Raw genomic sequence first — 17,613 nt, forward strand, 5'->3', positions numbered from 1 at the left:
TATTCAACCTTTTATGTTTGATGCAACCATGGATTGTGTTATAACAGGGCTATTTGGGACAACAAACCTCAGATCCATAAGGACTGTGGGTGGTTTAATGTCCAAAATCGCCCCGACAGGTTATAAAACCAGCCAGAAGTGCTCTGTGTGTCAGCAAATAGCTGTGGTGCTGCCTTTGTGCGAGGACTGGCACCCCCTGCCCTCTGTACCCGAGGCCAGTGAATTGAAATGTGTTCATACCGACATGCCAATGCAGACGTGTAAGCAAATCCCTGCATGTAGGACAAGAGTTCAGCACTGGTAGTATAATAGGGAGGCAAATATTTATTTATTTGTACTTTAAATTATTCCTTGCACTTCCAAATTTTTTTAGAACTTGAACAAACTCTATAAGTAAAGGGTTTTTTTCCATTATAGCAAATTCTGACATGACAGGGAGTCCCGGCATGTGTCTCTAAATAAATGCACAGTACATCAGGACGAGGAAATGAACCTCCAATCCTAATAAATTTTCCTTGTGACTCCTGATTCACCTTGTGCACTGTGACTGCACAGATATACTCAAGAAATATCTCAAATCAATAACAATTAAAAATAATATATAAAATCAGCAATAATAAAAAACAATTGTGATGAACATCACTGTCTACAGCCATACCATTATGTTTGATGTCCAGCTTTGCAGCCATTTATTTAATTTTATTTATCCTAGTGGTTTTAAAATAGAAAACACAAATATAATATATATATATATATATATATATATATATATATATATATATTAATATAATTATATAAAGCTACTTTGCAAATAGTCTTAATATACATACAAGTCAATCACCTCCCCCACCAATATTCAACAGTCCCCACCATGTTACAGGGCACCCACCTACATGTAATGTATGTCACTTTTGCAAATTTGGAGAAAAGTAACTTCAAGGTCTAATGCAAATGAGGCAGTCGGTGCACTAGGGGCGGGGCTTGAACCCTGGAAGCACTTGCCCAAGAAGGATGGGCATTGTCATAGCAGTGGGAGAATCAACTCCAATTGCCCCGAGTGTTAATGGTAGGGTTATGAGTGGCAAAAGCAGTGCTCCTAGATCTGAAGCCCCGCCCCCAGTGAACCAACTGCCTCATTTGCATAAGACTTCAAAGTCGTTTTTCTCAAAATCTACAGAAGAGATATACATAATAAAAGTTGTTTATCTCTGTAATGTGCTCGGTAACACGGTAGTGGGTGATAGACCCCCTTTAGTCCTATTTTGTGTACATAGCTCCTATGCAAACCTGTGTATGTATGAGGTTATTCTCATTTTAATGAAGACTATTTGTAAAAGAGCTATATAGATTTTATTTTAGAAATGTTCATGTCTTAAATTCACCTAAATTGTAGTTTTTGTTTTTTGTATTTCCTCCCATAAAGATTCCAATCACCGTCATTTAATAATCTGCATAGGGACCACAACACTTACTGTCTCTTCTGTCCACCCAACTGACTCCAGACTTCTACCACAAAGCCGTCAAACTGTTCATCCTGGAAACACAAAGAGCGTTGAAACACATCATTAGAGAAGAACATATAGACCGCGCACAGTGAACAATGATGCCCAACCTCAGCCATAGCTAAATACATATAGAACAAGTCACGTGATATAAATTCTACAGCAATATCTGCTGCAATAATCCTAATAGGTGCTGTCACCTAACAGATCAGGTATCTATAAGATCCGGTTGGCTGGAGTTCACCGAAGGGGGCTTTGTGTAACACAAAACCAGAGTTGACTTTATAGCGCATGGACGGACAGAAATGTGGCTAATAAGAGACACGTACCTCCTAATAAACTCGTTATTTGTAGTGCATTTCCACATTATGTATTGATTTACCTGTGCACAAGACTATAGCAAAAATACTATACTTGAAACCACTGTAAAGGGATGGGCACGGACTTATGCCCAGAGAGACAATATTCAACATGGTGACTCAGTGGTTAGCACTGTAGCCTTGCAGCGCTGGAGTCCTGGGTTCGAATCCCGCCAGGAACAACATCTGCAAGGAGTTTGTATGTTCTCCCCGTGTTTGCATGGATTTCCTCCCATTCTACAAAGACATACTGATAGGGAAAAAAAATGTACACTTCCAATCTACATTAAAAAAAATATATATACATTTTCTTCCTCTGCAGAAGGAATTCTTCTTCCCAATGAACATTTCCCCGGTAAGACACCCACCCTGCTCGAGGAGAATAACAAGAGCAGCACGAGATTCACCAATTAATGTGGCTGAGGACTCTTCACTTTCCAGATACAGAACCTCTTGTACACAAAGGCCTTAAATGGTTTGTTCTTCTATAGTTGTGTGCTGTAAAATTACCAGGTAATAAGCAAGTAGCAGTAGGACTCTGTTTACGTTTCCATTCAGAGACTCTGACAGGTTATTCTGTCATATTTGATAAAAAGAATTACATAGCATGAAGCACCATTATTCTTATCAAAAGGGGGAACCTGGCAGATCGCATTGTAAGGCCTGGTTCACATCCGCGTTTAGGTTTATGTTTGGGGACCCCCCTGAACGGAAACCTATCTCCATAACAAAGCGGTTACGTAGGGAAACCTGCGGATCCCATAGACTTTAATGGGGTCCGTGTGGTTTCCGCAAGAAAAATGCAGAGAGAAAAGTGCTGCTTGCAGGACTTTTTTCTCCTCATATTTCATGTGGATAGGGGAACAGAATGGCCCAACTGCAGATGTGAACCGGGCCTTAGTCAAAACAGGCGGTAGTGGTGATGACTGATCTGGTGGGCAATGTGCACACCACCTTAAGGCCCAGGCCGCATATTGGGGAAATGCTGCTTTTTTTTGTTGCAGATTTTGTAATACCAGAAACAACCACTACTAAGGGTCCATTCACACGGAGGAAAATGGTGTGGAATTTCAGCACTGAAAAAAAAGCCTCCTATTGACTTCCCATGGCTAGCAGAAAAAGGAATCCATTGAAGTCAATGGGAGTTTTTTTTTTTTTTTCAGCGCTGAAATTCCACACCAAATTCCTCACCATTTTCCTCCGTGTGAATGGACCCTAAACATAGGGAGGGACGCCTGGTAAAGATATTGGAGCACTCGGTCCCTTACAGCTGATAGACATGGGTGTTTAGAGTCCGACTCACACCAATCTAACATTGATGGCTTATCCTAAAGGTAAGTCATCCATTTTTTTTTATGTAGATTGTGAGCCCCTTATAGGGATCACAATGTACATTTTTTATTCCCCTATCAGTATGTCTTTGTAGAATGGGAGGAAATCCATGCAAACATGGAGAAAACATACAAACTCCTTGCAGATGTTGTTCCTGTCGGGATTCGAATCCAGGATTCCAGCGTTGCAAGGCTGCAGTGCTAACCACTGAGCCACCGTGTTGCCCCAAGTCATCCATTTTTGGGTCCTGGAAAACCCTTTTGAGGCTGAGGGCCCCACATTGCGGAAACACAGCTTCTTTGGTTGCAGATTTTGCTGCGTTTTTTTGGGCCAAAGCCAGGAGTGGATTAAGTAGAAGGTGCAAGTATAAGAACTTCCTATATAATTCCCATTCCTTTTGTAGCCATTCTTGGCTATGGATGAAAAAACTGCAGCAAAATCTGCAACAACAAAAAATCCGCATTTCTGCAACGTTGGGTCTCGGCCTCGATGGCCAAAATCGGTCATCCAAAGCCTTAGAGATTTATAGAATAGCGTCGGTTCTTAAGGACCTACAGCCACAGGTTTCTGTATCCCAAAGCAGACAACTCTCTGCATTATTATCTTCTAGTCTTTCCACAAAAAGACATTTCAAAGGTTAATTCTGTATTTTCAAGAATGTTGGAAAAAATATGCGTCTCCTACTGAGTAATAATGCTGAGGAGTTGGATGTGACAAACTGCTCCACTGCGGTTAGTTCTACAAAATTACACTTTTCATAAAAAGTCACTTTTTAGTGAATATTTTACAAAATGAACAAAAGTTGTTTATGAAAAGCCATAAAAGTTGTGCGGAGCTTCTCCTGCTGAATAAAACATGAGTGCATCCATGTAAGAGACATGCTCTGTTTCCCAGTCTCTGCTTAACAAACCTAAAAAAAAAAATCCTACATCGTTTTGCATAAAAATTGTGCGCGTTGTTTCGGCGGAGTCTGCGGCTGAATTTTAAAGGGTCTGTCACGGTTACCCCTTATAAAAGGGCCTATAAGGTCGGGGTCATTGATATCCTTCAGATGGGGAGTCACCTCTACAAGACACTCACTCGCAGGTCTCTATAGTCACAGGTCTATCACTAATGTCTGCTGCGATGAAGACCTCACACCCTACAATGTACTGCACATGGAGAGACCCTCCAAATGAAGAAGGGTTATGGCCAGGTCCAAGCTGATTTACTGGGCACATTCAGATTTTGGGATGCAGGAAAATGTGTCTTGTGACCCCTCTTGGACCTGCTGCACAGGTGACAAAGTTCTCAAAGAGGTTTTCCAAAGGATAGGTCATCAACGTCAGGGTATATACTGGGGTACAACACTCGGCACCCCCACCAGTCAGCGGCTTAAAGAGACCGCAGCACTCAGATAAGCCCGGCAGCTTCCTTCCCTACCCAGACAAGAACTGTCTAGACTGTGCTTAGTGTTGACTATCCGCTCCACTCACGTAAATGGACTGAGCCACAAATAGACCATGGGACCAGGGGCAACATGGTGGCTCAGTGGTTAGCACTGCAGTCTTGCAGCAATGGAGTCGTGGGTTCGAATCCTGCCAGGAACAACATCTGCAAGGAGTTCTCCCTGTGGTTTTTTTTTTTTTTAATGTAGATTGTGGGCCCCACATAGAAATCACAATGTACATTTTTTTTCCCTATTAGTATGTCTTTGGAATATGGGATGGAGATCCATGCAAACACGGGGAGAACATACAAACTCCTTGCAGATGGTTTTATGCCCTTGGCGGGATTTGAACACCAGGACTCGAGTGCTTCAAGGCTGCAGTGCTAACCAGTGAGCCACCCTGTGGCCCCTTTCTCCCTGTGTTTGCATGGATTTTCTCCCACTCTACAAAGACATACTGATAGGAGAAATAAAAATGTACATTGTGATCTCTATATGGGGCTCACAATCTACATAAAAAAAATTGCAAAAAATAGACCGTGGGACCAATGAACATGACATCAAATGGACCCCAGCATTAGGGGGCCTCAGACCACAACAAAACTAATACTGATAACCTATCCTAAGGACATATACATAAGTTAATGACTAGCCGCATTGAGCCAGTCGTCCCTGGGATACTAAACTGGCCAATCGGGTAGATCCCTTTGATTGCGGCATATACACCAATCACATTTTTGGCAGACTGAAGACATCAGATGATATTAGTGCAAAAAGGTATTGCAACTAACTTTTATCTGGTGAACTAATTCTAGATCTCTTAGTATTATTAAAGGGGTTGTCCAGCCCCAAATTCGCAACTAGGCATAGAATTGGTCATCAGTATGTGATCTGTTGGGGTCCGGGACCCAAACCCTGCATAGATCATCTGTTCTAGAAGCCTCCTGGTACCAGAAGAAGCTAGGGGACAGGTGGCTATGCGATTACTTAAAGGGATCCTATCATTGGATACCCTTTTTTTCTCCCTAACACGTAGGAATATCCGTAAGAAAGGCTTTTCTTCTCCTACCTTTAGATGTCTTCTCTGTGCCGCCATTCAGTAGAAATCCAGGTTTTCTTCGGTATGCAAATGAGTTCTCTTGCAGCACTGGGGGTGGGCCCCAGTGCTCAAACAGCATTGGGAGCGTTCCCAATGCTGAAAGAGAAATCTCCAGAGCGCCTCCATCTTCTTCAGGAATACCCTCTCCCTGTGTCTTCTTCCGTCCTGGGTTTCAATCTTCAAGGCCTTGGGCAGAGCCGACTGCACATGTCCGGGCCACAAGAAAATGGCCACTAACACAGCAAGCTGGTGTAAGCGGACATTTTCTTGTGCCCCGGGGCTCTGGCCGAGGCCTAGAAGATTGAAACCCAGGACGTAAGAAGACACAGGGAGAGGGCGTAAGAAGAGGGAGGCGTCTCTGGAGATTTCTCTCGCAGCATTGAGGACGCTCCCAGTACTGTTTGAGCGCTGGGGACGCCCTCAGTGCTGCGAGAGAACTCATTTGCATACCGAAGAAAACCCGGATTTCAACCGAACGGTGGCGCGGAGAAGACACCGTTCGGTTGAAATCTGCTGAGGCCAGTGATGGGCGGCAGCGATCACGTGCCGGAGGAGAGCTCATCAATATAAAAGCCCTAGAAAACCCTTTAATACATTAATATAGATACAAATGCAGCAACAGATCCACCAATAGCAGCTTGCTGACTGTTTCCACACAGCAGCAAGAGACTTGTTATTTTATTGAAATTTTTGCAGAGGTTGCCTCATAGATTCTTAATTTTGCATTACAGAGATAGTATGCTAGAATATTTGCTATACAATTTCTAATATGAATGGGCTACTTATAATCCACATAAATCAAGGTTTCTTTCTTTAGTTCGGTTTCCATCATTATTTTGCATCTAACTAAACTAGAATATAAAAAATGGTAGAAAATATAAATAAACATGTCTAACCTTTGCCGTCTGGACCAAAGTATCCGATAGATCTTCTATTTCATCCTCACTGGAGAAAACACTCTCAAAGTCCTGATATGACCAGCTGTCAAATAACACACGTGGTACTGCAATGACACAAGGTGAAACACAGGGAGGTGTAAATAGACATAAAAACAATATGGCAGGGATAAAATCTACTAAAAAGAGCAACAATTGCACATTGCACTACATGATGGGAACCTCAACAAACTCCATTATAATTTAGGAAATTTTCCATATCTTGTGTTGAACTGAGTTATATTATCATCCCCAAAGTGAAGGTAAAACTTTCATCAGGTCCGAAATGAAATTTCCATGTGGTTTACCAGCACTCTGACACTCTGTCCTCAAGTCTTGTCCAGCCATCTAAAATTCTTTGAAAACCACTTAGAATGCTATAAAATAATAAAAAGTAATAACTCCTGTGTCGCTCTCGTTCCGGCACTTCCCTGACTCAGTTTTTCTATCTCTAGCAGTGATGTGTTGACACAGACACATGTCCTCAGTGATACTGACTTGTCATGGCTACTGCAATTGGTTGCAGTGGTCATATGTCTCTGTTGACATGTCATTGTTGAAGTCAGACTGGAAGCAACAGATTAATAAGATAAGAATTACTTATTTTATTAATTTACAGAATTCTGACGTTTATAGGCAATGGACAGTCCCTGTAACTGTCAATGTAAGGCCAAGCACAGCGTATACGCTGCAGACGGAGGAAAGCAAAGCATAAAGTTTGCAGACTCTCGGTAAATGTTCAGAAACTTTCTCAGATACAAAAAAATATTGTAGATCGAAACTTCCAAGAAGAGTATGAAGAGTGGGAGTCAGGTGATGTCTACTGTCCTGTCTAAGGGCAGGATAAGATGGAGGGAGAGAAACGTACTCTGTTTATACGATTTGGTGCATAATTTCTGAAGAAAATCTGAGTGAATTCTGGCAGGACTCTAGAAGAGACAGTAAGAGTCCTGATTGCTCCGCCCACACACAGTGATTGACAGCTCTCCCTGTATCACTGCGTATGCACAGAAGGCTGTCAATCACCTTGAGTGTGGGCAGGGTAGTCAGGACTCTAAAGCTGGGTTCACACTGGGTTTTTTGGTCAGGATTTTGACATGGAATCCACATCAAAATCTGATTAAAAAAATTGTCTACCAATGAATTCAATGGGCTCCTTTGTTTGCGAGAGCCATGCCCTTTCTTGAGGCAGATTCCGCTGCAGAGTCCACAATGCAACACCTCCCTCCTAACTAGGCCCATTCATTTGGGCCTAATCTGGAGTGGAATATCGTGACTCGATGCTGGTGCACTGTATGGACTGCCCCGCTATCTAGTCGCAGCTAGCTGTTTTTTGGACCGGATTCTGAGGCAGCCTTCGCGTCAATATCCGGTCCAAAGAACCCCCGTGCGCACCCAGCTTTACTGTCTCTCCTAGGAGTCCTGTCACGATTTACTCTGCTTTTTACTCAGTAATCCTGCTCCAAGTCCTATAATCCTTTATATAACAGAGGGAGGGAAGAACAATAAGGACAATGAATTATATAATATTCAGATCTTAGACAAGACAGCTTCACTTTTCATTCCATATTTTCCCAGAGCACTACAAATACCTATATATAAACTTACCGAGCCGTGTGCTTTTAGAATTCTTTTTAATGTCTTTTATCCATCCTAAAAGAAAAAGAACATGAAATTCAACTTTTTTTGTATTTATTAGAAGTGATATTGTGATGTCCTGCATATCCTTTTGTAGACAGACTATGTCCAACACGTGTGGCTGGTCTACAATCAATTCTTGCTTATTTTATAGCCCTTCTTTTCACTAGATAGGGATACAGGTATAACCTGCTGCCAGACACTACTGCTGGTAGCTTATCTACTAAGAAGAAAAGGATTGGGCATGCTAAAATCCATGTACCAATTCTACTCTCACCTCAACATCTGCTGTCGGGACCAGGCAGAAGGCCTCCATACATATTAGATGGTTGGCGAGTCCTGCTACAATTGGCAGCTTTTGTCCTTATTATTCTAATCTCTCTGGCCAGCTTTGAAGTGTAAATGTTTCACTTTTTTGTTCTTATTGCATTCTCTTGTATCATAAAACAAGTTCTAAAGTTCTGCCTCAGAATACAATGACTAAGCTCTGTAAGGAAGGCCCGTCTTGTATGTATATACAGTACATACAGGGAGCGGTCACTTCACAACGCTGTATCTCTGGTTTTATGCCACGTGCTTTTGATGTCATCTGGAGTCTTGGCTTTCATATGCGACTAAAACGTTAGATGGAGATCGGAAAACAGAGGGTTATGTGACTGATATAAGCTGCAGTATATAAAAGTTACATGTGCAATATGTTTTATGATACCAGAAGCATTGTTCTACATGGTATAAAGGCCGAGATACAGCGATTGTAAGTGACACCTTATTTTGGCATTTGCTATTAGTGTATATATTTGCAATACAAGATGTATACAGGGTGTACGTTCCCAGCAATGCTCAGTTATTGAGAGGCTAAGGAGAACTTTAGAAGGTTTCTGCTAAAAGAAAATACAACTGGTTAATAAAGTATATTACAAATATGTTTAGCAGAGATCTCCCTTCACAATAGCACAAAAAAAGCAAATTACATTTTTATTACTTTTTGGAGCAGACACTTTCCCCCAACTCCATTGTCTAGTAATGACTTTCAGAAATTAACATTTTGGTTTCACATTTTTTATTATCTTTGTGTACTTTCCTCATCTATATTAACTTACCTTGGTCTACGTCATGTAGTCCGGTCACCTGGTAAGACTGTCTACCTTTTCTTCTAATCTGCAACCAGACTGGAGAAACGAGGGTGAACTTAGATGCAAATATTTTTGCGACATCATATCCATGGCCGTTCCACTGTGGGTAGAAGAAATTACAACTGGAGATTAACTGCAAGTGGTCACGTGGCAAGATACTTGGCATGACCTACCCTGAGTTTCTGCAAATCATACTCTGGGGTCTAAAGAGTCCCCAGAGTATAATAATAGCAGATCCTATTTCAGAAGAGTTTGCTCCAAAGTAAACCACCGGGCGACCCTTGCGAGAGTCATCGTGCTAATATTTGAAAGGTTACCCCGGTGGTTTATCTTTGGAGCACACACGTCTTATATTATTATACTCTGAGGACCCCCATCGGTAGGCTCCCATGTCCAAGAACAGATGCAGATACAGTTGATTACAAGTTGGGATTATAATGGAAGGGAAGGGGAAATTGCTCGGCCTGGCTCGGGCCCTGGACAACAACACAGTTCACCCTTAATATAATCTGCCCCTGGTTCCAGTGCTGGCGATAGTTTCTAATTTTGTCATAGTGAACCAATGCATTGATCCAGGATTCATTCAAGTACATGGATGACCTGTATCCGCCACCTTTTGCATAATATACTCAGGTGTCACCCAAACAAAATTTTGTCATGGCGGCCGGTCTAGGAAATCCTGCTCACCAATAATAATACTGTAAATGTACCTGTTCCAGACCTACCTCACCTCTTCCTGTGAACCATAGTAGTTGGTAAAACCTGTGATATGCCATCTTATATAGTGCTAAACCCTTTTATGAGCCCAGAAACCATACTGAATTTCAGGTATAAGTCATGTTTGTAGTATTAGGATGAAATCTACGGGTCTTATGCACTCAGGATAGGGTCGTACGTAATACTCAACAGCTAACCCCTATTCACAACTGTGTGTATCTGTTCATGTCTGCCATTACTGCAGATGCCAGGTTATTCCTGACTCCCAGTACTCCATCAGGTCTCAGTGTTATAGTTATTTCTTACTCTCCACCTGTATTTCACACCATCATTTTCATGCTATCAGCAGATTGCTGCACAATAGCCACAGCCACTGTATGTGGAACAAGAGGGACATCTAGTGGCTATTACTAAAATTGCACAACCAGCATTAGCCTATCTAGGACTTCAAGGGCTGACAAGACTTCATGGCAGAAACTTCCCGGACCTCAATGGTGTTCAACGAGTCAGTTGTTGTCTGTCATGAAGGTTCAAACACCATCATCATTTTTGTTGCTTATGCTGGAGCAGGACAATGAAAGTGACAGCACAGATGGGAACACAATGTTACACATACTGTATAGCTCGTGTTCCTACAAGATTTTGGTGGGCCATGTTCGAGAATCAGCAGAACTTACCGGTGTAACATATCCCAGCACGTCCCCAGAAACATGGCGCTCCTTCACTTTTTTGCTGCAATAACTTTGGTGGTCGAGGACAATATCTTTTGCTTTGACGTCAGTGGTAACCAATCCCCGGGACTGCACAGGAACATCAGAGAGGCGAGTCTATGACACAGAAAACAGAGACATTGAAGGATTACACATGCATCTATGAGGAGGCTTTCACAAGGACATGAGCATATAACGTTCTGCAGGACGTCCAGACAGACTTGTGGACTAACATGTACAGTCCTATACAATTGCTGCCATGTAATATTCTGTAATTCTGGGTCCAGAATAATATTATAAGACATAACATGGCAAAAAATAACTATAATGTCTTAAAGGGTACCCGAGCTTTCATGAAAAATAGAAATATCTGTAGGGTAGCTGAGCTTGCTAAGCTGTCTATTCCATGACTGTATAAACCTTTATACATGGCGTCCTAACAGTTTTTCTGCTACTAATAATTACATTACGGCTGAACCACATTTCACATTTGTCTTTCAAAATGTGGATGTGTACAATAAGAAGCAGTCTGCCCCCTCCCCTACCATTACTGATATTGCTTACTGCCAGGACTAACTGTACAATAGCAAACAAATAGCTGAGAAAATCCCACATGACCGTAATATAGGAGATCCAGGAACACTGGATTGTAAATAAAGGGCAGATATATGCAGGCATAACACAGGAAAACAGCAATCTATGAGCACAGATAGGAAATCTGCTTACTGTCTATGAATAATATACAACCCATAATCACAAAAGCAGCCAGAAGTAGATTTTTTTCCTTACATTGTAAGCTGTGAGTTTTGCAGAATTTTCAGTCCTTTCCACAAACTGAGGAGAATCAGTCCCTCCCGCCTGCATTTGGTCCAGAATCACATGCTTTATGACATGAGACTAAGTTGTCTGAAAAGTAAGTGACCACTTAAAGGTCATCAGTATCAGACAGTGGGGTCTGACATCACCACCAATCCACTTTGATCACCTATGGTTTACCAGGCACACAGCAATACAGAAACTGGCATGAATTGTATCTTAGGGATACGTCATTAATTGTAGAAAGTGGACAACCCCTTTAAACCGCAAAGAGGAAACATTACAAAATCCTGTATCTAACACTACAGCTAAGCTAAGGCTCTGCTCGCTCTGATGTCACTTGGTTCATAACAATGGGGGGGATGACTGATCCCTTACTATAAATTAGGCACTGGCATTGGATTATCAAGATAGCCGTACATGGTCTTGATAAATCCTCAACACTGCCATTCACGAGGACCTATCATGCTGCCCTATGTAAGAGCAATGTAATGGGACAGGTCTATATTCTATTAGCCAAAATGGCTCAAAAAATAAAACGCTGTGCCATTTGGTTACTAGGAGCGATCATAGAATAAGAGGAGATGCTGGATCACATTCACATTGTAGACATCAGATATCACACTGGATGATAAACCTGGTTTATACCTCCTAAATTTTGCCGCATCCCTTTCCCATGGAGCCATGCCTACTAGAGATGAGTGAGTACTGTTCGAATCAGCCGATCCGAACAGCACGCTCACATAGAAATGAATAAACGTAGCCGGCACGCGGGGGGGTTAAACGGCCGGCCGCCGTCAAAGCGGAAGTACCAGGTGCATCCATTCATTTCTATGGGAGCGTGCTGTTCAGATCGGCCGATCCGAACAGTACTCGCTCATCTCTAATGCCTACTTATCAAGGGGATCCGAAAATTTGGATGTCAAAATAGTCTCAAAATGGATCACATTTAGGCGCATTTTACATCAGGGCTGAGTAATAGCCACTATAATGAATTGTCTGTATAGTTGATGAGTCCGTTGTATTCATGAGGTCAGCCATCTTCTTACCTCTCTTAGCAGTGATCGATGGACGGCCACGCTGTTTCTTTACACATAGCAGGCTATGAATCACAGTGAGAAGGGTATGGAGAGGGGAGGGGAAACGTTCCCAAGCCTGGATACACCGGACTCATATCTATGTGTTTGGCGTATTCATTGATCACTCCTATGATTATTTTTTGTGCTGTTCTGACATATAGGAGAATGGACCTGTCCGAACGTTACACCGCCCTGACATAACGCAGCAGAGTCCGGTAACAAACCTGCTTTAATAAGTAACCAAACAACACAAAATAGAAGCTGCAGAAATGTCACACAGGGCCGGCTACACAAACATAAAATAAAGTACATTGCTATAGATACACAACGGTTTAAGACTTGCCGCACAGGCATATTATAAGTGATGTGTACGGTGTAAACTAGAATATATGGCATCACCAGTTCAGGTTTATAGAAGAGCCCCGCCAGAACGGCTACCAGAGGAAATGCTTTTACGCTTGTTGAGATTTATTGATACTCTTAACATATCCTCAGTGGTCTGTAGCACACAATGGCTGCAAAGAAAATAACCGAACAAGTGACATTGTCGCCTTACTGAGGTATCAATTAGAGAATCAGAATCTAATCTGACCTCATTACAAATCTGCTGGTATAATTGATGGATATAGTCTACATAAAAAACGTGGACCCTGCTGGTACCAGTCCATGAGTCTTACGCGAGACCCATTGTTCTGGGGGGCCATGAGAACAGAGAGTCGGACCGCAGTAATAGCCATTACACACGGAGGCCAGCGGACACCATTGACTATAATGGGTGGAGGAAATTCCTCCATAGAAGACTTTTTCGTCTACTGAATTCAGACGGACGTTGTGACAGCAATGGAGACAGATTATTATACATATCCTTAGTGGTGGGCCGTACACAAAGGTGATGACTGACAGGCCAATGTAGTTACACGCCATGGCCATTCATTGGTAGGAGGAGTGACGTGAGAACAAATAGAATATAACTGTGACAAGGGGACATCTTCTACGTCTAGAGCAGGGGTAGGGAACGTACGGCTCTCCAGCTGTTGCAAAACTACAACTCCCAGTATGCATACTGGCTCTGCTGTTCTGGGAACTCCCATGGAAGTGAATGGAGCATGATGGGAGTTGTAGTTTCACAGCAGCTGGAGAGCCGAAGGTTCCCTAGCCCTGGTCTAGAGGTAAGAAGGCTTTACCATAGTCCTAGGCAGGACTGCGTTGACGCCATGAATCTCACTGCCGCAGGATGTAGTGATATCTTATACAAGTTCAAGAAGGGCCTGGATGCATTTACTGAAAGTAAGAATAGGTTATGGGAGATTTTTGGCTAAGAGGTTGATCCAGGAACGTAATCCAATTGCGGCTTTACTCGTAGAGTTTTTTGTTTTTCCATTGGATAAGCTTGGAAGGTTTATAGGTTGGACTTGATGGACATGAGCCTTTGTCCAAACTCATCTACCATGACTATGATATTGGCCGACATTACCAAGGTCCAGTAACAACAGGGACCTGTAACTGATGAGGCCTTATACAGAACAGGTTATACATATTACACATGCAGGACTCCAACACGGATCAGCTGTTCAACGCAATGGCATTTCAGTGAACACCACAAGCTAAATTTGTAACTCAGTTCTATTAAATTGAATGGGGCCGAGCATCAATAACAAGTACAGGTGTCATATAATGTATGACATTGTGTTCGATAAGCAGTGACCGTATCGCTCATCCAAATGCTGCAACCCCTTTAACTAGCTAATTGTAATGGGGGGCCAGCTGATAGACCCCCACCGATATGATACTGATGACTTCTCCTAAGGAGAGGCTATCAATACCTTTTCTTTTTGATCAGTGGTGGGTTTCACCTCTGGGACCCCCACTGCTATATTTAGGTTTGGCTGCAGTTCCCTGTACAGTCAACTGACTGGTATGGCTCATTACCTGGAAAAAAAAAATTATATCCCTTCTCAACAAATAAAAGCAAGTTAAGTGACTGGTTGTAATAAGCTTTTCTTTTAGACCTTGCTGATAAATGAGACCCATTGTGCTTTGTCTTTAGGTTTGGCTTAAACACTGGGTAGATGTGATGTGTACAGCAAATGTCAAGGCCTGATGTCTGCTACTGAGTATACTATAGAGAGCCAAGTGTCATGCAAAGGCCTCATGTGCCACACAATATATTCTGATGCAGTAAAAAAAATGGAGGGAGAAGTGTGTCAATTAGAGATGAGCGAACACTGTTCGAATTAGCCGTTCCGAACAGCACGCTCCCATAGAAATGAATGGAAGCACCCGGCATGGCGACCGGCCGCCGGCAAAGTGTACGCGCCAGGTGCTTCCATTCATTTCTATGGGAGTGTGCTGTTCGGAACGGCTGATCAGAACAGTGTTCGCTCATCTCTAGTGTCAATGTATACCTACCCAACAGATGTCATTTGTGACATTCAGCCTGTCACTGACAGTACCTGAACACAATAATGTATTACTAGATTTACTTTTGGGGTTTTTTAAGTTTAGTGTACATGTAAATGTACATTTTTTTTTCCCTATCAGTATGTCTTTGTAGTATGAACGGAAATCCACACAAGCACGAAGAGAACATAAAAACTCCTTGCAGATTTTGTTCCTGGCGGATTTCGAACCCAGGACTCCAGTGCTGCAAGGCTGCAGTGCTAACCACTGAGCCACTGTGTTGCCCCTAGATTTATTTTTGTGACTAAAAGGTTACTATAAATTTATGCTAAAGCATCTTGTAAAAAAAAAACAATCTCAATTTTTTCAACGCCAACAAGTTGAATCTTGATTATTAATTATTAATGACAAAAATACCAACATGCCCAATCCCTTTGCTTGGAAAACTGACCCCAAAACCATCTTCAGCAAAAAGGAAACAAAAATAATTTACTAGGAGACAGGTCTGTGTTTACATTGCCCTTTGAATGGGTTATCCAGATTCTGCTACTGGGCCATCAATAGTAGAAACCATATAACCCCTTTTTTTTTTCTATGCTGAACCCAGGGATTTCGACTCTGGGTCATGTGACTGAACCAGCCCCTGGCCTGCAGATCGCTCCCCCTAATCCTTCCCCTACTGTTTTCTCAGCTAGTTACCCGTACTATGAGGGTTGGCAGAATACAGTAATATCAACTTCCATAGCATAGTAAAAAAAGGAGAGAAGGAGAAATTTGGGGGCCTATTGCTGGTTCCAATTACTTGACCAGGGGTTGAAATAAGCCCAAAAACCCCAAATCCAGCATTAAAAAAACCTTGAGGAAAGTAAGTGAAATAAACTTCCTTTACAACACCTTTAAGGGTTAAAAAAAAAGCCAGCTGATGTTCCTAAAAGAATTTCATTACTTCTCTACGAAAATAACTTTTCATTATTTTAGGTATTATTTTGGTAGTCACAGCATTGTAATTTTGGAAGGGCCTACAGTATTAGGAATCTTACCTTAGACTCAAGTGACTTGGAAGAAGCTTTCTTGGAGTCCGTCTTTGACAAAGTGGCATTGGCCAAGTGGTAGGAAGCCGACACCAGGAGCAGAGCCGGCAGCAGCTTCATTGTTTCAGACCTGACTCACTGCAATAAGAATACAGTACAAGGACAGTGACACAGCAGATACACAGCAGAGCCCTGATTTTTGCTATCGAAGTGTGGGAGGGAGCCTGGCACAGTGCTGGAGGCAATGTCTGGCCATCGAGCCCCTTCGCTGCTACATGCAGCGTCTGTTTCTACATACAGCAATAGAAAACGGGGGCACAGATCTACACTGAACGTACAGCAAGTATGCTGTCTCTGACCAACTCTGAACTCATCGACTGTCTGCAAAGAAACTGAAGGACACATTTTATATGTACAAGCGGCGAGCAAGGAAATTACTTTATTAAAGCGACGGTTTTAGAAATCGCAGCATTTCCTCTGCAGGTATTTTTCTGCAATGTGTGGATGGGTTTTGCTTGAATCCCATCCACTTTGTAGTTTGTGGCCTTCTATGGGTTTTCTGGCAGGTGAAGATTTGTTTTACGCTCAGAACAGGTACACAAGGAAGAAGAAGCCATACTGGCCTCACTGCTTCTTGTATGTTTCCCAAAATGGAGAAAAAAAAAATCTTTTCTGCAAGGTGTGATTTTGATTTAATAAAAGGGCCGTGCACCAAAGATGCAGCATCACTATTCCCATATGCAGTGCTATTCTGGCATAGAGTGGACTGGATGTTATCATTCACTTTGTCAAGTGGGCGTGTCTTTATACAGCCTGATACTGCCTGTACTGATTGGACAGTGTGAGATTGTATAAACACCCCCTACTGGGAAGTATATATATATATACTTCTAGGTGGAATAACAAGGGAACAACACAGAATTTCACAGAAGATGCTCTAGAATTATCATTTCATGGAAACTGCACGTTTACCAGACAAGTCAGGAGAGGGAAGAGATCCCTCTTAGGGTCCATTCACACGGAGGAAAATGGTGAGGAATTTGGTGTGGAATTTCAGCGCTGAAAAAAAAAAAGCGCCTCCCATTGACTTCAATTGGTCTCCTTTTTCTTCTAGCAAATAATGAACACATTGAAGTCAATGGGAGGCTTTTTTTCAGCGCTGAAATTCCACACCAAATTCCTCACCATTTTCCTCCGTTTGAATGGACCCTTAGGGTATGCTGACATGGCAGATTCTGACATTCCACCTCAGAATCAGCACTAGATTCCGCCTTCCATTGTTTTCAATATATAGATGCTGAGATCTATGAGGGATCGGTAAATCCCCCTCCCCATTTTTCACACCTGTTTTATCCAGCAGCCATTGAAATGCAGCCCAACTCCAATTCACTTCTATGGAAGGTATGATAAAAATAGTGTGACCAGAGATACAC

General features: G+C 42.3%; 1 protein-coding gene across 2 annotated transcripts in view; it reads right to left on the reverse strand.

Moving 5' to 3' along the window:
* The window catches only part of CHID1 (chitinase domain containing 1), a 215,050-nt gene that overhangs the window by 195,140 nt on the left and 2,297 nt on the right, over window positions 1-17,613 (reverse strand). For both annotated transcript variants that reach the window (XM_075281312.1, XM_075281313.1), the window contains exons 2-7: window positions 16,190-16,318; window positions 10,822-10,971; window positions 9,395-9,527; window positions 8,265-8,309; window positions 6,618-6,724; window positions 1,473-1,534 (exon numbers count right to left, since the gene is read on the reverse strand). In XM_075281312.1, coding sequence (XP_075137413.1) covers window positions 1,473-1,534; window positions 6,618-6,724; window positions 8,265-8,309; window positions 9,395-9,527; window positions 10,822-10,971; window positions 16,190-16,300 — 608 coding nt within the window. In that variant the 5' untranslated portion in view covers window positions 16,301-16,318. The remainder of the gene's footprint in view (window positions 1-1,472; window positions 1,535-6,617; window positions 6,725-8,264; window positions 8,310-9,394; window positions 9,528-10,821; window positions 10,972-16,189; window positions 16,319-17,613) is intronic.

This window comes from Leptodactylus fuscus, chromosome 7, assembly GCF_031893055.1.
Source record: "Leptodactylus fuscus isolate aLepFus1 chromosome 7, aLepFus1.hap2, whole genome shotgun sequence".
Lineage (NCBI taxonomy): Eukaryota > Metazoa > Chordata > Amphibia > Anura > Leptodactylidae > Leptodactylus > Leptodactylus fuscus.